We start from the raw sequence: 24182 nt of genomic DNA, 5'->3' as shown, positions 1-24182 counted from the left end.
GACAGTTTAGATTTAAGGTCACAGTGGGACATCCAGGTGGAGATGTTGAACAGGCATCTGGATGTACAAGTTTTCAGGCTAGGGGAATGGTCCCCTAAGCTTAGAGCTTATTAGAGATAGTTCCTGAGGCTGGGAAAGTGAAAGAGGCCTGCAAGATGGAAAAAAAAAAAGGCCAAGGAAAGGGTCCAGGAAACAGGATGAACAAGAGCAGACAGAATACAGTAAGTGGAGAAGAGCCCATGGTAGCGCAGAGCCAGTAGGAGGAGAAGCAGATTATTATAGCAAGAGATCAAAACTGGAGGCACTCAAAGGAAGGGTGTCAGGATGGAACCATACAGTAAGTTTAAAGTCTGGTAGGAAGGATCATTAAAAAAAAAAAGGGGGTCTCTCTTTTGTCCTTGAAATAGTGCTTCCGATTAGAGTCAGGGGGTCAAGTGCAGATACGAGGAGAAGCAATGAGGTTTCTAACAGCGTGAGAGCATGGGAGATGGCAATGAGAACCTGCTGAAAACAGTCGACATTTACCGAGAAACCTCTGAGCAGGGGTTCAGGAAATTCACTTTGCCTTGGTCACTTCCAGTCAATGGCCCCTGAGCCTTTTGGGGGTCACTTCCTGACAACTCCCCCCACCCCACGGCTGTTTATTGCTTTCTTCCTGCAACAGAGTCAGGGGTGAGGTGTTTGACAGCTCCTGACGGTAGCTGCAGCTGTGCTGTTCCCTGTGTGTGGATAGACGCAAGGGGGAAGTCCGTCTCCTGGGATATCCGGGCCCACAGCCACTGGAAAGAGCTGGAGCAGGAGCTGTTTCCAGGGTTCAGCCATGGCAGGGTCTTAATGTCTCTCAGGAGGATAAACAATGGCACAGATCATTTCTGTCAAGGGCCTGGGCAACAATCAGAAATCCCTGGCCAGCTTTCTTTCCGAGCACATTTTCTGGCCGAGAAGGGGAACTCTCCAGCTTCCTCCTGCAGCATATCATGACCCCAAGGTCACTCTGCCCACAAAGAGCACTTTGTCATTGCCTGCAGCAGTCAGCCACCAGCTAGCCCACTATGGAGGGCTTAGTGTGCACCCAATGTGTAAAACTTAGAGTGAAAGAAAGTTTTGTTACAAAGCAGCGTGATCCGATGCCTATTCATTCAATGTACAAATGTGCACAGAGCATGTACAGTGTACCTAGGCTAAAAGTGCATGAGCCACATCCAGAAATCATGGAGCAGACCCTGTAGTGATGGGATTCAGCAGTGTAATGAATACTTTCTGTAAAGATCAGACATATATGCTGGAATGGACTAGGGCATGTTTGCAATCCTAGCACTTAGCTGGGGGAGGTTGGAGGATCCTGAGTTTAAGCCCAGCCTGAGCTGCATAGTGAAATCCCCATCTTAAAATAACACTTCCCAGGGCTGGAGAGATGGCTCAGAGGTTAAGAGCACTGACTGCTCTTCCAGAGGTCCTGAGTTCAATTCCCAGCAACCACATGGTGGCTCATAACTATCTGTAACGGGATCCAATTCCCTCTTCTGGTGTGTCTAAAGAGAGCAACACTTAGTCACATACATAAAATAAATAAATAAATCCTTAAAGGGAATAGCAAAGGAGAATCTATTATTTAAAAAAAAATTCCCTACACACAAGATTAGACTTAAAATATCAATCTTAGTAACTGTTTATCAACCAGTTCTCTGCCGAATAGAACAGACAGAAGACGAGGCTAGCAGTTTCCTGTTACCCTCTGGAATTAGGGACTGCTGCCCTTGACACTTGACTTTGAACTTGGTCCTCATTATATGCAGATTCACTACTCTCTGTGAAAAATGTATTTGTAACCCCAGACATGTGTAGAGACGAGTCACCTAATATGTAGGTTCCTACCTTGAGGCTGAAGCAGGTGACATTTTGCTTTCTGTTTCAGTTCTCATCCTGTGATCAAGTGAACTTGTGTTCTGTTTCAGTGACACTTTTTGTTGCACCCTTGTGCTTATCTTTGTTGTCCAAAACAATCCCCAAGTAGAACAGTGTAGTTTTACTTAGTGCAGTAGAAGGTTGTGATGTGCCTTTTAGAATAAAATGCATGATCAGGTGAGCTTCGGTCAGACATGAGTTATAGTACCTAAGTGAACCATGGCTGCATCTTTACTGTATTGTGTCTGGGAAGGCAATGCTAATGAATCAACGCCATATATTAAAGTGCCTTCAAACACACATCAAATAAGGTTACCCATTGATGACTGCAGCTGTGCTGCTGCCCACAGGGATTCATGCAGAAGAAAGTCTGTCTCCTGGGATATCTGGGCCCACAGCCACAGTAAAGAGCTGTTTCCAAGGTTTAGCCTTGGCAGGGTCTTATTTGCTATTTAACAACAACAACAAAAATTGTAACCAGAGCCTCCCAGGAACCTAAGTGGTGGGACCTGGCTTGAGGTTGGGTTTTGGTTCAGGTTCTAGTCCTCTGTGCATCTCCATTTAGCCCTTTTCTGACCAGCAAGGAGGGAGCATCACTTACCCCAGCCTCTCCTCAGGTAACAGCCACAGATGCTGACAGTGGCCCATTTGGCCTCCTCTCCTATTCCTTGGGTGCTGGGCTTGGAGCTTCTGGATCCCCCCCATTCCGCATTGATGCCCACAGTGGTGATGTGTGTACCACCCGGACCCTGGACCGTGATCAGGGACCTTCAAGCTTTGACTTCACGGTGACAGCTATCGATGGGGTAAGTAAACAGACCTTGGCTAAGGAGATTGGGGTAGAGTTTTAACCAAAGTTAGACAAGGTCTATTGACTGATGGCTACATGTCCCACCAGGGAGGCCTCAAGTCCATGGTGTACGTGAAGGTATTTGTGGCAGATGAGAATGACAACCCACCTCAGTTTTATCCACGGGAGTATGCTGCCAGTCTGAGTGCTCAGAGTACACCAGGCACAGCTGTGCTGAGGGTGCATGCCCATGACCCTGACCAGGGACCCCATGGGCGACTTTCCTACCATATCCTGGCTGGCAACAGTCCCCCACTCTTTGCATTGGATGCACACTCAGGTAAGGATCCCCCTATCACCAGTACCTGCTACCAGCCTCCTCTTCCCACTTACTTAAATATTACCTAAATATTGTCTCCTCTTTCCAGGACCTTCTCCCCTCTTCTTTTCTCCATCTATGTTTGCTTCTCTTCCTTCTCCAGGGCTGTTGACAGTAGCCTGGCCCTTAGGCAGACGGGCTAATTCTGTGGTGCAGCTGGAGATCGGGGCTCAGGATGGAGGTGGTCTACAAGCAGAACCCATTGCCCGAGTCAACATCAGCATTGTGCCTGGGACCCCCACACCACCTATATTTGAGCAACTACAGTATGTTTTTTCAGTGCCAGAAGATGTGGCACCCGGCACCAGTGTGGGCATAATCCAGGCACACAACCCACCAGGTATCAGATATCCTAGTACCATCTCAGGGTGACCCTAGAACAGCATACCGCAGGGAACTCTATTACAAAACAGCATGGCACTTGAATACCACCCTAATGCCAACCAGTTTCCCTGCCAACACCAGCCCCTTTCTGAATACTTTGAAAACACAAATGTGGGACATGCCCTTCTTGGGATTAATAGGTGAGCCCTACCTCTTTCCTAATGTTTTTCTCTTTCTCCCTAGGTCGCTTAGGGCCTGTGACCCTCACCCTATCAGGTGGGGACCCCCGAGGGCTCTTCTCCCTAGATTCACCCTCAGGGCTATTAAAAACACTTCGCCCTCTGGACCGGGAGCTCCTGGGACCTGTCCTAGAGCTAGAAGTTCGAGCAGGCAGTGGAACCCCACCAGTGTTTGCTGTGGCTCGGATCCGCGTGCTGCTGGATGATGTGAATGATAATTCTCCTGCCTTCCCTGCACCTGAAGACACTGTACTGTTGCCACAAAACACTGCTCCAGGGACTCCCATCTATACACTGCGCGCTCTAGACCCTGACTCAGGAGCTAACAGTAGAATCACCTTTAATCTACTTGCTGGGGGTGATGGATTGTTCACTGTGGATCCCACCACAGGCCACGTCCGGCTCATGGGACCTCTGGGGCCTCCAGGGGGACCAGCCCATGAGTTGGAGGTGGAGGCCCGGGATGGAGGCTCCCCACCACGCACCAGCCATTTCCGACTTCGTGTGGTGATACAGGATTTGGGAATCCATGGGCTGGCTCCACGATTTGATAGCCCTACCTACCGTGTGGACTTACCCTCGGGCACTACCACCGGAACTCAGATCTTGCAAGTGCAGGCCCAGGCACCAGATGGGAGCCCTGTCACTTACCATCTTGCAGCAGATGGTGCCAGTAGCCCCTTTGGCCTGGAGTCACAGAGTGGGTGGCTGTGGGTACGGACAGCACTAGACCGTGAGTCCCAGGAGTTATACACATTGAAGGTGATGGCTGTATCCGGTTCCAAAGCTGAATTGGGGCAACAGACAGGCACAGCCACAGTGAGGGTCATTATCCTCAACCAAAATGACCACAGTCCCCGCTTGTCTGAAGAGCCCACCTTTCTGGCTGTAGCAGAGAATCAACCCCCAGGGACCAGTGTAGGCCGAGTCTTTGCCACTGACAGAGACTCAGGTCCTAATGGACGTCTGACCTACAGCCTTCAACAGCTTTCAGAAGACAGCAAGGCCTTCCGCATCCACCCCCAGACTGGTAAGCATTTAGACCTTACAGCCTCATCTTCAGACTGACAAATACCCAGTCAGAGTCCTTAGCCCAGATGTTGGCTGTAAGGATCAGGATTCAGCCTGGAGTTTAGCCTTGGTACTTGGTCACACTTCCTAGCCACAGCTAGTTCCCAGGATCTGCATTCTTAAATATCCCATCACAGTCTCCATCTCCACTTCCAGGAGAAGTGACTACACTCCAAACCCTGGACCGAGAGCAGCAGAGCAGTTTCCAGCTCCTGGTGCAAGTGCAGGATGGGGGTAGTCCACCTCGCAGTGCCACAGGCACTGTGCATGTCGCTGTGCTCGATCTTAATGACAACAGTCCCACCTTCCTGCAGGCTTCAGGGGCTGCTGGTGGGGGCCTCCCTATACAGGTATGTAAAGCCCCAGGACCATGTTCTGAAGTAGTATAAGGGACATGGGGAGGGGTCTCCCCATTAAGCTGTGAGTATAGGTAAGAGAGACCACCTCCTGGAACAGGTATAAGACAAAAGGAAAAACAGTTGTACCTATGTATGGATGGATGAAAGCCAATTCTGGGTTATTTTAAGCATTGGAAGAAAACAACTGTAAGCGAGTTGTGTTCCCACAGGTACCAGATCGAGTGCCTCCAGGAACACTGGTGACAACTCTACAGGCCAAAGATCCAGATGAGGGGGAGAATGGAACCATCCTATACACCCTAACTGGTATGGGGCAGGAAGGAGGGAGCCTGGGAGTGATCAGAGCTCTCATGGCCTGCTTCGCTCTGGCTGCCAAAACCTCATCTTTTTCTCTCTGCCTGTCCCTAGGTCCTGGCTCTGAGCTCTTCTCTCTGCATCCTCACACCGGGGAGCTGCACACAGCAGCATCCCTGGTTAGAGCTGAGCGGCCTCACTATGTACTAACTCTAAGTGCTCACGACCAGGGCAGCCCCCCTCGAAGTGCCAGCCTCCAACTGCTCGTGCAGGTATGACTGCCTTCCCTAGAGTCCCCTGGTCTGGCCCTCAGGGTCTCCTCTTATAGATCCATATTCTTGAGATCCTTCGACTCTCTTTGTCAGTCCACCCTAACCGCCCTTCCCTAAACCAGCACAGACACGCTTTTACAGGGATCCTTCTGATTCCGTTTCCCTGCTCTGGTACGCAATAGGTACTTCCCTCGACTCGGGTGGTGGAGTCACCAGATCTCATAGAAGCTGACTCAGCGGCAACAGTGCCTGTAGTACTTACGGTGACAGCAGCTGAGGGCCTTCGACCTGGATCCCTGTTGGGTTCGGTGGCCCCGCAGGAGCCAGCTAGTGTGGGCGTACTCACCTATACTCTGGTTGGTGGCGCGGACCCCGAGGGCACCTTCGCGCTGGACTCAGCCTCCGGTCGCCTGTACTTGGCGCGTCCCTTGGACTTCGAGGCTGGGCCAGCCTGGCGCGCGCTCACCGTGCGCGCCGAGGGGCCGGGAGGCGCAGGCGCGCGGCTGTTGAGAGTGCAGGTGCGTGTGCAGGACGAGAACGAGCACGCGCCAACTTTTGCGCGCGACCCCCTGGCACTGGCGCTACCTGAGAACCCCGACCCCGGTGCCACGCTATACACTTTCCGCGCATCAGACGCCGATGGCCCAGGTCCCAACAGTGAGGTGCGATACCGCCTGCTGAGGCAGGAGCCCCCGGTGCCCGCCCTGCGCTTGGACGCGCGCACCGGGGCGCTCAGCGCTCCTCGTGGTCTGGATCGAGAGACCACACCTGCGCTGTTACTGCTCGTGGAAGCCACCGACCGGCCAGCCAATGCCAGCCGCCGCAGGGCAGCGCGCGTTTCAGCGCGCGTCTTTGTCACAGATGAAAATGACAACGCCCCGGTCTTCGCCTCCCCATCACGGGTGCGCCTCCCAGAGGATCAGCCCCCTGGGCCCGCAGCACTGCACGTGGTAGCTCGGGATCCAGACCTGGGGGAGGCTGCCCGCGTGTCCTATCGCCTTGCGGCTGGAGGGGACGGCCACTTCCGGCTACACGCGACCACTGGTGAGAGTAGGGTAGGGGATGGGGAGGCATGGAAGGTGCTGAAACGCAAGGAAAGCTAAAGCAGGCTACCAACCACCTTACTGCTGCCTAGGAGCGCTGTCCGTGGTGCGGCCTTTGGACCGTGAACAGCGAGCTGAGCATGTACTGACAGTGGTGGCCTTGGACCATGGCTCCCCTCCACGTTCATCCACTCAGCTCCTGACTGTCAGTGTTGTTGACGTCAACGACGAGGCACCGGCTTTCCCTCAGCAGGAGTACAATGTCATCCTTCGTGAGAACAGTCCCCCTGGCACTTCTCTGCTCACTCTGAAGGCAACTGACCCTGACCTTGGTAAGACCTGTGGGAATGAATTTTGGCAGGGATGGAGTTGGGAGTGAATTGTGAGAGGGATGGAGTGAGGGAATAAAAAGTATACTTACCCTCTGATCGTCCTCCATGCTGCCTCTCCTCAGGGGCCAATGGGCAAGTGACTTATGGGGGTGTCTCTGGCGAGAGCTTCTCTCTGGACCCAAACACTGGAGTTCTCACGACTCTGAGGGCTCTGGACCGGGAGGAGCAGGAGGAGATCTATTTGACAGGTATACTGATGGGACCTCCAAAAGCTAAAGGTTTTGTATACAACACAGCTCTTGTTACAAGGAAGTATCAAGGTAGAGAGTAGGAAGAACTAAGTTCTAGCCTGTCAACACTAGTTTTCCAGTGCATACTGTCACCACCAAGCCTTCCATACCTCCGGCTCATACTGCAGCCACTCATCAGAGCAGCATATTGATATTAGCAGAGAGGTTAAGAGGCTTGCTCAAATTAACAGGATTTGGAAGTAGCAGGACTGAGAGCTGAGTACAGGCTTTGATACCTAATTTATTGTCTTTCCTGTCACATCGCCTCCAACTGAAGCATATCTTGCATGTAGTCAGCATGAGACATAGAGAAGAAAGAATCTTTTCTGGCATGTGTTGTGTATGTCTTATGTGTGTGCCCCAATGTATGCTGTGAGATAGACATTTTCTGTTTTATATGTGCACCTGGTGAACATGTGTGAATGCTGTAATAAGGGTTTCTTCATGGCACTGGGTAGGGTACATCTTGCCGGTTTTGTTTCTCCACAGTATATGCTCGGGATAGGGGCTTGCCACCCCTGTTAACGCACATCACAGTGAGAGTGACTGTGGAAGATGAAAATGACCATACTCCAACTTTTGGGAACACCCACCTCTCCCTGGAAGTGCCTGAAGGCCAGGACCCCCAAACCCTAACCACACTAAGAGCCTCTGATCCAGATGGGGGACTCAATGGACAGCTACAGTACCGCATCCTTGGTGAGAGGCATTCAGTTTCACAAGAATGCCTTGCTTGGCAGCCCTCACTTGCCCAGTTCTTACTGCTTCTTGGCCCTTGCCAGTTTTTGTCAACATTTCTATCTTCTTCTTCTTCTTCTTCTTCTTCTTCTTCTTCTTCTTCTTCTTCTTCTTCTTCTTCTTCTTCTTCTTCTTCTTCTTCTTCTTCTTCTTCTTCTTCTCCTCCTCTTCCTCCTCCTCCTCCTCCTCCTCCTCCTCCTCCTCCTCCTCCTCCTCCTCCTCCTCCTCCTCTTCTTCTTCTTCTTCTTCTTCTTCTTCTTCTTCTTCTTCTTCTTCTTCTTCTTCTTCTTCTTCTTCTTCTTCTTCTTCTTCTCCTCCTTCTGTGTCTTTTCTGCATATCGGAGTATTTGAGGTGCCTCTACTGGCACCTCCATCTCTTTATCTTTCTCTACACCTATTTTCTTTATCCTATTCATTTTCTTATGTTTTACTCTTATATTCCTTTTATTCTTTTTTTGCTTTGTTTTGTTTTTTGTTTTTTGTTTTGTTTTGTTTTGTTTTTGAGACAGGGTTTCTCTGTGTAGCCCTGGCTGTCCTGGAACTCACTCTGTAGACCAGGCTGGCCTTGAACTCAGAAATCTGCCCGCCTCTGCCTCCCGAGTGCTGGGATTAAAGGCATGTGCCACCATGCCTGGTGTTTCCTATTATTCTTATATCCTTATATATTTTATTCTTATATCTTATATTCCTTATATACCACACAGGCAATTATCCTCAATTTATTTATTTATTTAGTTAGTCTCAGAGACTTAAAATTTTGTGTGTATGTGATGATGTCTCAACTGTGTTATTCAGGCTGGTCTTGAACTCATGAATGTCCAATTTCAGGTTCCAGAGTAGCTGGGATTATATCACTAACCCAGCTACACTCTTAAGTTTTGAGACTCCTAAAGAGTTCTTATGTAACATGTTCTGGGTCAATATTTGCTGTGTTTCATGTTAAAACTTACCAAAAAATTAAATATCATGAAGGAACAATTAAGACAATCACTTGCTATTTCTGAATAGGCACAGGAAAATGTTAAGATTTCAAACATATTGTTGAACAGTATTGAGGTTTCAGTGATCTTAAGTGTTACTGAAGGTAGCCAGCACGAACTGAATTTCTGATAATACACTTATTTTTTTTTCTATCTAGAATATTCTGGAAAACACAGTAGACAAATACAACTTCGGTCAACTAAGTAATAGTGTCATACAGCAGCCGCAAACCCCATTTTACATTTATGAAATGAGAATGAAAAGACTACATAGTGTTTTAAGAAAACACTTTGATCTTATATTATGTATATTCAAAGGATCTGGGGGACTCAGAGGCCCAAGACCACATCCTACGTGTTTATAGTGTCCTCTTTGCCCTTGATGTTTCTGTTTTCTCTTTATCTTTGGGTTTCTTTTCCTTTCTTCTGCTTCCTTTTACTGCCTGATCCCTGCTGTTATCTACCAAGCACCCCACCCATAGGCTAACATGTACATGTCTGTGTGTTCATATTCTCTGCAGATGGGGACTCTTCAGGAGCCTTTGCACTAGATCTCACTTCTGGGGAGTTTGGCACCATGAGGCCACTAGACCGGGAGGTAGAGCCAGCATTCCAGCTGCAGATAGAGGCCAGAGATGGAGGCCAGCCAGCCCTCAGTGCCACCTTGCTTGTGACAGTGACAGTGCTGGATGCCAATGACCATGCACCAGTCTTTCCTGTGCCTTCTTATTCTGTGGAGGTGCCTGAGGATGCACCTGTAGGGACCCTACTGCTGCAGCTACAGGCTCATGACCCAGATGATGGGGACAATGGCCGTGTGATGTACTACCTGGGTGCAGGTACAGCGGGGGCCTTCCTGTTGGAGCCTACCTCTGGGGAACTGAGCACAGCTACAGCCTTGGACAGAGAACACTGTGCCAGCTATGCCTTTTCTGTGACCGCAGTGGATGGTGCAGCTGCTGGGCCTCTGAGCACCACAGTACCAATCACCATCACAGTGCGTGACGTCAATGATCATGCACCCGCTTTCCCCACGAGTCCTCTCCGCCTCCGCCTACCCCGCCCAGGTCCTAGCCTCAACAAACCAACCCTGGCTCTGGCCACGCTTCGAGCTGAAGATCGAGATGCTGGTGCCAATGCCTCCATTCTATACCGGCTGGCAGGCACACCACCACCTGGCACCACTGTGGACTCTTACACTGGTGAAATTCGTGTGGCTCGATCCCCCGTGGCTCTTGGACCCCAGGATCGTGTCCTCTTCATTGTAGCTACTGACCTTGGACGCCCAGCTCGCTCCGCCACTGGTGTGGTCGTTGTTGGAATACAGGGAGAGCCTGAGCGTGGACCCCGCTTTCCCAGAACTAGTAGTGAGGCTGTGCTCCGTGAAAATGCACCACCAGGTTGGTCCCTGGTTATATGTGCCAGATTTAAACTCCTGGAAGGCCTAGGGTTAATCATTGGCAATGTAGTGACCATAGTCCAGTCAATACCATATTTCCTCTCTTGTCTTCCCTACAGGGACTCCAGTTATCTCCCCAAAGGCTGTCCATTCAGGAGGTTCAAATGGACCAATTACTTATAGCATTCTCAGTGGGAATGAGAGAGGGATATTCTCCATCCAACCTAGCACAGGTAAGGAACAGGAATAGAGGAAGGGGAAAGGCCTGCAAGGGAGTAGGGAGGAGTTGCCCTTAGAGAATGAGGCTCCAGAACAAGGAAAGGAGCTATTGCTAATGCGGCCCATCCCCAACAGGAGCCATCACAGTTCGCTCAGCAGAGGGTCTTGACTTTGAAACAAGCCCACGGCTGCGGCTGGTGCTACAGGCAGAGAGTGGAGGAGCCTTTGCTTTCTCAGTGCTGACCCTGACCCTTCAAGATGCCAATGACAACGCTCCCCGTTTCCTGCGGCCTCACTATGTGGCTTTCCTGCCAGAGTCCCGACCCTTGGAAGGGCCCCTGCTGCAGGTGCGGGGTGTGATGGGAAAATAAGGGACAGGGCTGGTCAGGCTTACTTGTGGCCAAGCCAGGGTCAGCAATCTTCTACACTCACCAGGTGGAAGCCGATGACCTGGACCAAGGCTCTGGAGGACAGATTTCCTACAGTCTGGCTGCATCCCAGCCAGCACGGGGCTTGTTCCATGTAGACCCAGCCACAGGCACTATCACTACCACAGCCATCCTGGACCGGGAAATCTGGGCAGAAACACGGTGAGACCTGGCACCCATGAGTCCAAGACCTCAAGTCTGTATGTAGTCAAGCCTGTCTTGGGTTTCTCTCGCTCCTCAGGTCATACCTTGAATCCCCCCCGATGCAAAGCTTTGTCCTGAATCCTCCTTGCCCTTCCCAGGGTTCCCTCCTATTTCTAGGCCCTGCTCCCTGACTATGCTTTGTGTCTAGGCTGGTACTGATGGCCACAGACAGAGGAAGCCCAGCACTGGTGGGCTCAGCTACCCTGACAGTGATGGTCATCGATACCAATGACAATCGTCCCACCATCCCCCAGCCCTGGGAGCTCCGAGTATCAGAAGGTGAGGGTCGCATGAAACAAGAGGTACGAATGGCTCCTGGGGTGAGGATAGTTCTGCAATCACCCTTCCCTTGGGTTTTGCAGATGCACTGTTGGGCTCAGAGATCGCACAGGTGACTGGGAATGACGTGGACTCTGGACCAGTGCTATGGTATGTGCTGAGCCCATCGGGGCCTCAGGATCCCTTCAGTATTGGCCGGTATGGAGGACGTGTCTCCCTCACGGGCCCCCTGGACTTTGAGCAGTGTGACCACTACCACCTACAGCTGCTGGCACATGATGGGCCTCATGAGGGCCATGCCAACCTCACAGTGCTTGTGGAAGATGTCAATGACAATGTACCTACCTTCTCACAAAGCCTCTACCAGGTACCAGCTCTGTCTGGATGTCCCCATACCTGGATCTGGGGTTCTTCCTGTTGGAGCAATGGGAAAGAGGCAGAAGTGGACGGACTGGGCTGGATGTTAGGGTTAATGTTGGAATGGGTGGAGAGCGTCCCATTTTAGGCTGGCTTTCCAGGTCCTAGGAACTGCATCCAAGTTCTGCATCCAGTGTTGAGAAGGGAGAGGGTGGACAGTTCTTACGTCAGCGCTAAGGAGTATGGTTCTAAGCTGAACACCAGGCACAATTCATGGGGCCAACCTCCAGCTCCTAGGCTAAGGGAACAGTAGGGCATCTGGGAAGCTTGGCTGTAAACACTTTCTGTTACTCCTCAGGTAATGATGTTGGAGCACACCCCTCCGGGCAGCGCCATTCTCTCCGTCTCTGCCACCGACAGAGACTCGGGTGCCAATGGTCACATATCTTACCATCTGGCTTCCCCTGCTGAGGGCTTCCGTGTCGACCCTAACAATGGTATGTCTTCCCCATAATCTAATCCCTTTATTGTTGACTCTATTGGTTTATATTTGATGCCTAGTTCTAAAATTGGTTACTTCATCATATTATTTCTGGATCTCTGAGCCAGCAAGGGCATCCACTCCATCCTATCTTTAATAAATAGTCCCTCGTGACTGTTTACCTAAAAGCTGTTTCCTGAACTTTGAATACCTGAGGACACTGCGTGCTGTCCCAGCACATGAGCCGTTCTCACGAGTCTAACTCCCAAAGCCATTGCCTAGACCCTGGAGAATAGCTCTTGTTGACACAGTGACATTTACTGAATGCTTGTTTCTTCCCCTCCCCCTCTCATCTCAGGAACTCTGTTCACAACAGTAGGAGCAATGGCCTTGGGTCATGAGGGGCCAGGAGTGGTGGATGTGGTACTGGAAGCCCGAGACCATGGGGCTCCAGGCCGGACAGCACAGGCCACAGTGCATGTGCAGCTGAAGGACCAGAATGACCATGCCCCAAGCTTCACATTGCCACACTACCGTGTTGCTGTGTCTGAAGATTTGCCCCCTGGTTCCACCCTGCTCACCCTGGAGGCCACAGATGCTGATGGAAGCCGCACCCATGCTACTGTGGACTACAGCATCATCAGTGGCAATCGGGGCCGAGTTTTCCAGCTGGAACCCCGTCTGGCTGAGGTCGGGGACGGTGTTGGGCCAGGTCCCCAAGCACTGGGCTGCCTAGTGTTGCTTGAACCTCTAGACTTTGAAAGCCTGACACAGTACAATTTAACTGTGGCTGCAGCTGATCGGGGACAGCCACCCCGCAGTTCAGCCGTGCCAGTGACTGTCACTGTGCTGGATGTCAATGACAACCCACCCGTCTTTACTCGAGCATCCTACCGTGTGACAGTACCTGAGGACATGCCTGTTGGAGCTGAGCTATTGCATGTGGAGGCCTCTGATGCTGACCCTGGACCTCATGGTCTTGTGCATTTCACTCTTAGTTCAGGTGACCCTTTGGGTCTCTTTGAGCTGGATGAGAACTCGGGTGCCTTGAGGCTATCCCGCCCTCTGGACTGTGAAACCCAGGCTCAACACCAGCTTGTGGTGCAGGCAGCTGACCCTGCTGGAACACACTTTTCTTTGGTACCAGTGACAGTTGAGGTCCAGGATGTGAATGACCATGGTCCGGCCTTCCCATTGAGTCTGCTCAGTACTAGCCTTGCTGAGAATCAGCCTCCAGGCACTCTTGTGACCACACTACACGCGATTGATGGGGATGCTGGGACTTTTGGTAGACTCCGATATAGCCTGTTGGAGGCAGTGCCAGGGCCTGAGGGTCGTGAGGCATTTTCCCTGAACAGCTCAACAGGGGAATTGCGGGCACGGGTGCCTTTTGACTATGAGCACACAGGAAGCTTCCGTCTACTAGTGGGTGCTGCCGATGCTGGGAATCTCTCAGCCTCTGTCACTGTGTCAGTACTGATTACTGGAGAAGATGAATATGACCCTGTATTCTTGGCTCCATCTTTCCATTTCCAAGTGCCAGAAGGTGCCCAGCGAGGCCACAGCCTGGGTCACGTGCAGGCCACAGATGAGGATGGAGGTGCCGATGGTCTGGTGCTCTACTCGCTGGCTACCTCTTCCCCCTATTTTGGTATCAACCAGACAACAGGTGCTTTGTACTTGCGAGTGGACAGTCGCGCACCAGGAAGTGGAACAACCACCTCTGGGGGTGGGGGCCGGACCCGACGTGAAGCACCTCGGGAGTTAAGGCTGGAGGTAGTAGCAAGAGGGCCTCTGCCTGGATCCCGGAGTGCCACAGTACCTGTGACTGTGGATATTACCCACACTGCTCTAGGCCTGGCACCTGACCTCAACTTGCTATTGGTTGGGGCTGTGGCAGCCTCCTTGGGAGTTGTGGTGGTGCTTGCCCTGGCAGCTCTGGTCCTGGGCCTTGTTCGGGCGCGAAGCCGCAAGGCTGAGGCAGCCCCTGGCCCGATGTCACAGACAGCGCCGATAGCCAGTAGCTCTTTACAGAAACTGGGTCGGGAACCCCCCAGTCCACCACCCTCTGAACATCTGTATCATCAGACTCTTCCCAGCTACGGTGGCCCAGGAGCTGGAGGTCCCTACCCTCGTGGCGGCTCCCTGGACCCTTCACATTCAAGTGGCAGAGGCTCAGCAGAGGCTGCAGAGGATGACGAGATCCGCATGATCAACGAGTTTCCCCGAGTGGCCAGTGTAGCCTCCTCCCTGGCTGCTCGAGGCCCTGACTCTGGCATCCAGCAGGATGCGGATGGATTGAGTGACACGTCTTGTGAGCCTCCTGCCCCTGACACCTGGTACAAGGGCAGAAAGGCAGGGTTGCTGCTGCCAGGCGCAGGAGCCACTCTGTACCGAGAGGAGGGGCCTCCAGCCACTGCTACAGCCTTCCTGGGGGGCTGTGGCCTGAGCCCTGCACCCGCTGGGGACTATGGCTTCCCAGCAGACGGGAAGCCGTGTGTAGCTGGAGCACTGACGGCCATTGTGGCTGGTGAGGAAGAGCTCCGTGGCAGCTATAACTGGGACTACCTGTTGAGCTGGTGCCCTCAGTTCCAGCCTCTGGCCAGTGTCTTCACAGAGATTGCTCGGCTCAAGGATGAAGCTCGTCCGTGTCCTCCAGCTCCCCGTATTGACCCACCACCCCTCATCACTGCTGTGGCACACCCAGGAGCCAAGTCTGTTCCCCCAAAGCCTGCAAGCACAGCTGTAGCCCGGGCCATCTTCCCACCAGCCTCTCACCGCTCCCCTATCAGCCATGAAGGCTCCCTCTCCTCAGCTGCCATGTCCCCCAGCTTCTCACCCTCACTGTCTCCTTTGGCTGCTCGCTCTCCCGTTGTCTCACCATTCGGGGTAGCCCAGGGCCCCTCAGCTTCAGCACTCAGTACAGAGTCTGGCCTGGAGCCTCCGGATGACACAGAGCTGCGCATCTAGCTGTGGCCCTAACTGGGCCCCGACCTGGGACACGTCCAGTGTCCCCAAAGCAGGCCCCATTCTCAGCCTGCCCTGGGCAGCCTCGGACCATGACTGACTATGGGGAGGCCACCACCAGTCCCCTGCTCTCCACCTTAAACTCTTATAGCTGGGACAGGTCCCACATTTCTCTGCAGTTCCTTCAGCACTAGGACCACAGAGGGCCTGTTGGTCATGACCTGTGGCCAGATCCAGTGTGGAGAGAAATAAGAATGAGGCAACAGCCTTGGGTTCTCTTCAGCCAAGACTTCCTGCCCTGCACCAGCGCCCTGCGATGGAGCTGAGACTTTATTTATTGGGGGTTAGGGGGATGGGGAGGTCCCTCCAATCTGGGCCCAGCTCTTTTGGGTTCTTCTGACATCCCTGCCCCTGCCCAGAACAAGTGCCAATTCTCACTCTGGAGCCTTAATAAACTGCAGTTTGTATCCAGCCTCTGGCTCTGTTCTGTCAGGGTAACCAGAAGTCACTGGCGTAGCACTGTGGATACCTGGCACAGTAGCCAAGGAGGCCCAGAGGGAGGGCGGACAACAGGACATGTAGGAGTAGGGTTGGCACTGAGAGCTCAGAAGCCTAGCCTTGGGATCTCTGCTGCTTTCCCCTCTAACATGGTCAGGACTTGAACTGCAGTGGTTTCCTGCAGAGACTGACAGAGTAGGAAGCAGTCTAGGGTCCTAAGCCTGAGGGTCTGGAATAAGATATGGTGATTATTAAGAGTAGGTAAGTGAAGAAATCCCCAACCCCCCCCCCCCACACACACACACCTTGGAAACATGAAATGTCCACATTCATAAGAGCTCACATTAGTTGAGTCTGCCAGGTCAGTCTTGGCTCCATAGGCTTGCTTTATTGCAATGTCCACTTTTACTCCCAAGTATGAGGCACATTTCTTTTACGTAACAGTCACTGAATTTTAAGTGAAGAAACCTAGGCTCTGAGAGCTTGTTTTTCTAATATTGTACGGCCAGGAGCAGCCCATACCTATGGGGCTTCAGAGCCCACTCCTTTATGATTCCTTTAGAGACAGACAGACTTGGGCAGCAGGTGAAGAGGAGCCCTGGGCTTAGATGCTCAACACAGCATAGAATTCTAATAGCAGCCCCAGCATTCAGAACAGCTCATTTGGGAGGGAGGAGTCAGCAACGTCACTAGTTACTAGGCAGGGAGATGGGGGAGGTGCCAGACCATGCTCATGTGACTTATCACATGACTACAGATCAGCCTGAAAGCCAAAATGGGACTCCAAGCCCGGTGAGAAACTGAGGTGGGGAGGGTAGCTAAGGGGGATTACATTAGAGGGATTACATGTTGTAGAAGGAGTACAATGAGGGTTCGGCTCCTGATGAAACCCACCTGCTGTCCCTGCAGCCTCCTAGGGCTCCTTGCTCTCGTCATCGCCGGCAAATGCACTTACAACCCTGAGCCGGACCAGCGGTGGATGTGAGTTGATTTAGTACTACAGGTGCCTGTCTCTGCAGACGCTTGGTCCTAGCTTTCCTCATCCTCAACTGCTCCTAGTACCCACTCTGTAGCCTTATTCGACACCCCCTCGGCTTAATCTCTGGTCATTTATCTCCTATGATCCTTATCTGCATCTAGGATTCGACCCAAAGTCTCAGTTCTTAATCCCAAACTTTCCATGATCTGGATTTCTCGTTATGGCCTAATCAAATCATGTCCCTGACCCTGTAGGCTGCCTCCAGGCTGGGTGTCCCTGGGCCGCGTGGATCCCGAGGAAGAGCTGAGTCTCACTTTTGCGCTGAAACAGCGGAACCTGGAAAGACTCTCGGAGCTGGTGCAGGCTGTGTCGGATCCTAGCTCTCCTCAATATGGTGCCTATCAGTTGGGGCAGGAAGTGGGAGGCAGGACCAGGCAGGCACTGGCTGGTGCAGATCATGTAGGGCCATGTTTCTGGTATGACAGACAAATGACAATAACTGCCATATTCATACACACACACACACACACACACACACACACACACACACACCAAAATTTCCACCTGAGTTCTTCAGTCTTAAAACTAAGAACAAATCTAAGCCTAGTAGCATGAGGTAATAATCCTAGCTACTTGGACTAAAACAGGACGATTTTGAATCCAAGGCATGCCTGGGCAGTGTAGCAATATTGTCAACATTAAAACCAATTTTTTTTAGAGGCCTAGCTAGCTCATTGATAGGGTGGGTGCTTACGGAGCATATGAAAAACCCTAGGTTCAAGTGCCAGGAAGATGGTGGGTGTGGGGTAGCTAGCTGTGTTTAAGAACACATGATTCATAATCAGATCTAGATTGAAATGTTCACTTACCCTACCAGCTCTCAAATGGAGGACTAGCACTTAGTGTGTGTGCATGATCAAGTCATGGACCTTACCCCACTCTCATAGCCACTGCCACACCCTCCTCTGTTGCTAGTTCAAGTCCTAAATTGTCTTTGGATTAATCCACTCTGGCCATTCCTCTTGCTACCAACTCAGTTGTTTATTCTCTTTCTGGATTACTGCCCAGTACCCGGACTGGTTTGAAGCTTCCTCTCCTTCACCCCACTCCCCAGAACAGTCCCTTCTCTATTCTAGAGTATTCTCTATGGTGCTCAGGCTGGAGTGAATCCTTCCCCTGCTTAAAGTCCTGTATGGTGAGGCAAGGGTGTGTGTGTGTGTGTGTGTGTGTAGAATGGAGGCGAGAGGAGGGGGGGGCATCCTTAGAGCACCCAAGAAGCTCCTCATATGCAGGAAAGAATGACTCACCGTTATGTTGTTTAAAATCAACAAGGATGAAGAGCTGAGCTAAATTAGAAGGTTCTGTATAACTGGCTCCAAAAGTTTGGGGAAATCTTTTTGAAGATAAGCTTAAAATGGGATATTGAAAGTTTACTAACGTCCTTGAGTTTTTGTGACCATGGTAACACATGCTGTGCATTTTTCCTGGCCATGACGTTTCATGTCTCTCGAGCCTTTTCTTCCCTTTGACTCTCACTATGCCTAGCCCTACACAGTCCTCCTCGGGAAGTTTTGATGTCCTCTGATTGAGGTCCAGACAGACAACCCAGGAAAGCCTCAAATGAGGACGAGAGCCTCTTCTGAATCCCTGCAGGAAAGTACCTAACCCTGGAGGATGTAGCTGAGCTGGTTCAACCATCACCCCTGACCCTCCTCACTGTCCAAAAGTGGCTCTCAGCAGCTGGAGCCCGGAACTGCGATTCAGTGACCACCCAGGACTTTCTGACTTGCTGGCTGAGTGTCCGGTGAGAAGTAATGATTTCCCCATAGAATCCATTGTCCCTACAAGGAGACAAAATACCCCAATTGGGGGAGTTTAAAGCGTGCTGGGAGCCTGTGGGTATAGGTAATGCATACGGAAATGATGGCAGGCTGCTAAGTGGGGCTCAGGCCAACTCTTCTACTCCTTCCCATGGTTTCTGTTTTCTTACTTCCAGACAGGCTGAGCTGCTGCTCCCAGGAGCTGAGTTTCATCGCTATGTAGGGGGACCTACAAAGACCCATGTTATAAGGTCCCCACATCCCTACCAGCTTCCCCAGGCCTTGGCCCCTCATGTGGATTTTGGTAAACCCAATGGAGTTGGTGGAAGTTGTGGGAGGGAGGTCTACAGGCTGAAGAATTTTAGATGCCAAAAGAGGCATAGAATCTTTCCAGTAGAGAAGTGGGTGGTAGTGTCTGTAAGACCTCCTTAAGCCTGACCCCTTTCCACAGTGGGGGGGCTGCACCGTTTCCCCCCTTCATCTCCAAGACAACGTCCAGAACCACAACAGGTAGGAACTGTTAGCCTGCACTTGGGAGTGACTCCGTCTGTGCTCCGTCAGCGATACAACCTGACAGCCAAAGATGTGGGCTCAGGCACCACCAACAATAGCCAGGCCTGTGCCCAGGTGAGCCATGTAAAGCCCTGCGGTCATCACAACCTCCTCAAGATATCTTTAGTGCCTCACTACCCTGGGCCTCACTCTCTGATCCACAATTCCTGATTTGGATGTTTCCACAGTTCCTGGAACAGTACTTCCATAACTCGGATCTGACTGAGTTCATGCGCCTATTCGGTGGCAGTTTTACACACCAGGCCTCAGTAGCAAAAGTTGTTGGAAAGCAAGGGCGAGGCCGAGCTGGGATCGAGGCCAGTCTAGATGTGGAATACCTGATGAGTGCTGGTGCCAATATCTCCACTTGGGTCTACAGTAGCCCTGGTATTGCTAAGAGAATTAGTTGGGGGATGGGAAAATGGGTTGGAGTAGACTTTTGGTCTCTGCTTCATTTCATCAAGGGGATGCCATGGGCTGAAGGGAGATTCTAGCAACCATCCAATGGCCATTCATATCCCTTCTTTTAAAACAATTCAGGCCGCCATGAGGCACAGGAGCCCTTCTTACAATGGCTCCTGCTTCTTAGCAATGAGTCATCTTTGCCACATGTACATACTGTGAGTTACGGAGACGATGAAGACTCCCTCAGCAGCATCTACATCCAGAGAGTCAACACTGAGTTCATGAAGGCTGCTGCTCGGGGTCTCACCCTCCTTTTTGCCTCAGGTAACCTTCTACCATAAATTTAAGACTTCCCACCTACCCAAGCGGCAGACTTTATCCCAACCGACCCTTCAGCCTGGTTTCTGACTCATAATAGGAACTCAGAGCCTTAACAGGGTCTGCTGATTTGACCTGAGTACTCTGAGGTGGCATATACAGTTCTTCTCTGGTATATAGAAGCCTACACCCCAAGTTCTTCACAACTAATCTGAATACTTACTATGTCTTTCCCAGGTGACACTGGAGCTGGGTGTTGGTCTGTCTCCGGAAGACACAAGTTCCGCCCTAGCTTCCCTGCTTCCAGGTAAGTACCCCACTCTTTCACTTGTGACAGAGGCCACCAGGAGCTGCTGTGGCTCAGCCTTCAGCATTACCTGTTGTGTTTGCTGTGCTCCCTTTTCTTCCTGCGTATCCCAGGCTGCGAGAGCAGATTATGGCGTTTCTTTTCCTTAGTTGCTAGGGTTTGTTGCTTGTTTTTCATGTAGAAAAGTATATACAATTAACTCCAGCCATGTCTTGAGAGCTCCCAATCTATCAATAAACTCTGTATACAGGCTTCTATAGTCTTACTCCCTTTTCCAGTAAGACCCAGACCATTCCCACCCACCTCCACACATCTTGGAGGTCACCCATTGTCTTAGTCGGGGTTTTTATTGTATTGCTGCGATGAAACACCGTGACAAAAAAACAAAACAAAACAAAACAAAACAAAAACAGTTGAGGAGGAAAGGGTTTATTTGGCTTACACTTCCAGATCACATCCGTCACTGAAGGAAATCAGGACAGAAACTCAAGCAGGGCTGGAACCTGGAAGCAGAAGCTGATGAAGAGGCCAGGGAATGGTGCTGCTTACTGGCTTGCTTCCCATGGCTTGTTCAGCCTGCCATCTTATAGAACCCACGACCATCAGCCCAGGGATGCCACCCTCCACAATGGGCTGGGCCCTCCCTCATTGATCACTAATTGAGAAAATGTCCTACAGCTGGATCTCATGGAGGCATTTCCTTAACTGAGCTTCCTTTGTCTCTGATGACTCTTGTATCAAGTTGACAACACAAAACTAACCAGCAAGTACATTCACTATCTGAATACTGTCTTCTCCTCAGCCCCTATGTTACTACAGTTGGAGGAACCTCCTTCAAGAATCCTTTCCTCATCACAGATGAAGTAGTTGACTATATCAGTGGTGGAGGCTTCAGCAATGTTTTCCCACGGCCTCCCTACCAGGTTTGTGGATATTCCTGTGGATATCTGGAGGTTGAAGGTGATGGGTGGGGCTCAGTCCTGCAGCTTGCTGAGCAGGCTGCTGGCCAATACTCATACTCAGAAATGTCCTTCAGGAGGAAGCAGTGGCCCAGTTCTTGAAATCCAGCTCTCATCTACCACCATCCAGTTACTTCAATGCTAGTGGCCGTGCCTACCCAGATGTTGCCGCACTATCTGATGGCTACTGGGTGGTCAGCAACATGGTCCCCATTCCATGGGTATCTGGAACCTCGGTAAGAATCAGCTCTGCTCTAAACGCTCTACTCAGGAACTACCCTCGCTCCTCCACCTACACAATCTAAACGCTCTACTCAGGAACTACCCTCGCTCCTCCACCTACACAATCTAAACGCTCTACTCAGGAACTACCCTCGCTCCTCCACCTACACAATCTAAACGCTCTACTCAGGAACTACCCTCGCTCCTCCACCTACACAATCTTGAACCCAGAACCCCCGACTCCTTGGAGACTCCTGATCTTTGCAAGCATCATCCCTTAGAAGTCCAATCCCTCTAAAACCCTAACCTATTCTTGCATCTTCATCTTGCAGGCCTCTACTCCAGTGTTTGGGGGAATTTTATCCTTGATAAATGAGCACAGAATCCTCAATGGCCGCCCTCCTCTTGGCTTTCTCAACCCCAGGCTCTATCAGCAGCATGGGACAGGACTCTTTGATGTGAGTATTGGAGGAAAGAGTGTGGATGTTGTCATAGGATATGAGAAGGGCTCTGGTGAACTTCGGCATTTTCACTATCTATGATTGCCTCTGTGATATGACTATAAATAAGGTGCAGTCTAGGAGCTGGTACCAGCAGGCCCAGACCTGATGCCATCATCTCCTCCCAGGTAACCCACGGCTGCCATGAGTCCTGTCTGAATGAAGAAGTGGAGGGTCAGGGTTTCTGCTCTGGTCCTGGCTGGGATCCTGTGACAGGTTGGGGAACACCCAACTTCCCAGCCCTACTGAAGACCCTGCTCAACCCTTGACCCTTTCGTGCCATGACGAGAAAGCAGAACTGTTCCCTGTACTAAAAGGGAAGGCTCAGTTTCTTGTTATTCCTCGATAGAAGCCCTGCTGAACTCCTGTTGCCTGCTGCAGATAGCTTCTCCCTAACCCTCAGATGCTGTGAACAGGACTCAACTCTCAATCCTACTGTGTGCCATCAAACTCAGGTCTCCAAACTTCTACTTCAAGATCCTCAACAAGATGCTATAACCAGCATATTTTGTCTCACCCCAACCCCATCTCTCCTTCCTCTTTCCAGCTTGAGATGTGAAAGCAGGGCAAGAAGGTTCAGTCTTCCATTACTGACACTAGCAGGTCCACCCAACGCTTACCACCTCTGCACTGACCGTACACTCTATTTCTCTTCGGGTTTGCTTTTCCGTTCACTGAAGTGAGACCTTTGACTAATCGTTTTGTCTTTCTTCTCTCGGCACTGAAGTACAATGGTCTCCCCAATGTTTTATCCAGTTATACCCTTTTCAGTGTTTGTTTTATGGGTTTTCTTATTTAAGAACAGGTTGTCAAAAAACCATTAAAAAAAAAAAAGAAAAAGAACACATTGGCTGCAATCTATTTAACTATATAACTATTCTAAGGAAAGTTAAAAATTGAAAACTTAAAATGTTTGAAATGTTCTCATTGGCAAAATTCCTCAACAAAATAAATAGGTCATTACAAATTTTGCTTTAAATTTTTGCTTGAGTGATTTTTTTTTTTGTAAAGTGTTTTAAAATTTACATTTTATTTTCCCCTTCTCAGCTACACCAAAGCAACATTCAGGTTTTAATTTCAACTGTCAGACATTACAAACATCTAGCTTCTGTGAACCTGGGTGTTTGTTCTTTCCATCAGTTTCCCATTTATCCTTTTTCCTCAGTGACCCCCCTCTGACCACACTAATCAGCCCCCTTTTCTGCTGACTCCAGGGATGCTGTGTTCATTGTTCCATTCTTAGTTTCTTGCTCTTATCATTTTATTATCATCCCTTGACAGATCACTGACATCTATACCCACAGTGAGTGATACCTCAAATGTGAGATACCTCGTTACTTCATCTCCCTCCAGCCCAGACCTAAACTATTTCATCTCTTAATCTATGATATAATGCCTCTTTCAAACAAGCCAGAAACCTATAACTCTTAACTCTCATCTTTTTCACCTCCTTACTAACTTCAAAAAGTTTTCTTGACTGCCTCTCAAGTATATCTTTATCGGCTAGTGTGGTGATGCACACCTTTAATCCCAGCACTCAGGAGACAGAGGCCAGGCAAGTCTCTGAGTTTGAGGCCATCCTGGTCTATATAAAGAGTTCCAGACAAGCCAGGCCTACATAGTCAGACCATGTCTCAAAAATACACATATGTGCACACACACACATGCACAAAATACTGCATTATCTTTGAGCCCATGTTCTTTTTTCTTCTAAACTGCAGGAAGCACTTGGGGAGAGGAAAGGCTTCCGAAGCCCCTCATCTTCCAAACCAAGCAGTCTATGTATTTGTGCAAACCCTTCAAAGATTACTGGGTAAAAGTCAGAGACATTGAAACTTGCCTTCAAAATCGGGAAATAAACATTGCTAATGTCTCACACTTGGAATTAAGCAATGAATGTTAGTTTCCCTTTCTTCTTTGCACTGCACCTACATGTAGCTGGGAAACAATCATACAGTATTGAAATTGTCAGTTTGTTTGCCTTCCTTTTCCAGACAGTCGGTGCTAGTGAACTAGAATCTGATTCTTAACTTTGTATTCCTAGGTCCCAGCCCAAATAGAAATTAAATAAATGACTGTTTAAAAAAAAAGTCTGTTGTATTGTAAATGTGTTTCACACAAGACTTTGGCATGCTATTTCTTCAGGGTAAAACACCCATCTCTACATTTACAGAGGTACTCTCCTAAGCCCGTTGTGGGTGGGAGGGACACACATCAAATCCACTGCAACCCTTAAAAGACCATGAAAGGGAACTACAAAGAATGCATGAAG

The 24182-nt window shown here is 50.4% G+C and overlaps 2 protein-coding genes across 5 annotated transcripts in view; both read left to right on the top strand.

Annotated features, from left to right (window-relative positions):
• Dchs1 (dachsous cadherin related 1) overlaps window positions 1-15822 on the top strand; it is a 35367-nt gene extending 19545 nt beyond the window's left edge. For 2 of the 3 annotated variants that reach the window (XM_006507655.4, NM_001162943.1), the window contains 19 exons: window positions 2523-2711; window positions 2804-3035; window positions 3178-3414; window positions 3642-4667; window positions 4865-5058; window positions 5277-5373; window positions 5476-5633; window positions 5816-6677; window positions 6769-7008; window positions 7131-7256; window positions 7788-7997; window positions 9538-10416; window positions 10535-10648; window positions 10770-10981; window positions 11070-11224; window positions 11415-11545; window positions 11629-11912; window positions 12261-12399; window positions 12742-15822. In XM_006507655.4, the coding sequence (XP_006507718.1) occupies window positions 2523-2711; window positions 2804-3035; window positions 3178-3414; window positions 3642-4667; window positions 4865-5058; window positions 5277-5373; window positions 5476-5633; window positions 5816-6677; window positions 6769-7008; window positions 7131-7256; window positions 7788-7997; window positions 9538-10416; window positions 10535-10648; window positions 10770-10981; window positions 11070-11224; window positions 11415-11545; window positions 11629-11912; window positions 12261-12399; window positions 12742-15353 (8097 nt within the window). In that variant the 3' untranslated portion in view covers window positions 15354-15822. The remainder of the gene's footprint in view (window positions 1-2522; window positions 2712-2803; window positions 3036-3177; window positions 3415-3641; window positions 4668-4864; window positions 5059-5276; window positions 5374-5475; window positions 5634-5815; window positions 6678-6768; window positions 7009-7130; window positions 7257-7787; window positions 7998-9537; window positions 10417-10534; window positions 10649-10769; window positions 10982-11069; window positions 11225-11414; window positions 11546-11628; window positions 11913-12260; window positions 12400-12741) is intronic. The other variant, XM_030242498.1, reaches the window with a different exon arrangement.
• A 706-nt stretch (window positions 15823-16528) lies between these two features.
• Tpp1 (tripeptidyl peptidase I) lies at window positions 16529-24000 on the top strand. Of its 2 annotated transcripts, NM_009906.6 has the most exons (13): window positions 16576-16640; window positions 16758-16829; window positions 17082-17221; window positions 18481-18631; window positions 18824-18951; window positions 19099-19274; window positions 19388-19586; window positions 19740-19928; window positions 20160-20229; window positions 21032-21152; window positions 21266-21424; window positions 21743-21868; window positions 22039-24000. In NM_009906.6, the coding sequence occupies exons 1-13, from the start codon at window positions 16624-16626 to the stop codon at window positions 22177-22179; spliced, it is 1689 nt and encodes a 562-aa protein (NP_034036.1). In that variant the 5' UTR covers window positions 16576-16623; the 3' UTR covers window positions 22180-24000. The 2 variants fall into 2 exon arrangements, with proteins under 2 accessions (XP_011239970.1, NP_034036.1); XM_011241668.3 differs by lacking the exons at window positions 21743-21868; window positions 22039-24000 and adding an exon at window positions 21507-21637 and having other exon boundaries at window positions 16529-16640; window positions 21266-21459.
• Window positions 24001-24182: the final 182 nt, after the last annotated feature.

The sequence above is a fragment of the Mus musculus genome, chromosome 7 (genome assembly GCF_000001635.26).
Source record: "Mus musculus strain C57BL/6J chromosome 7, GRCm38.p6 C57BL/6J".
Taxonomy (NCBI): Eukaryota; Metazoa; Chordata; class Mammalia; order Rodentia; family Muridae; genus Mus; species Mus musculus.
This window is presented reverse-complemented; position numbering and strand designations above follow the sequence as displayed.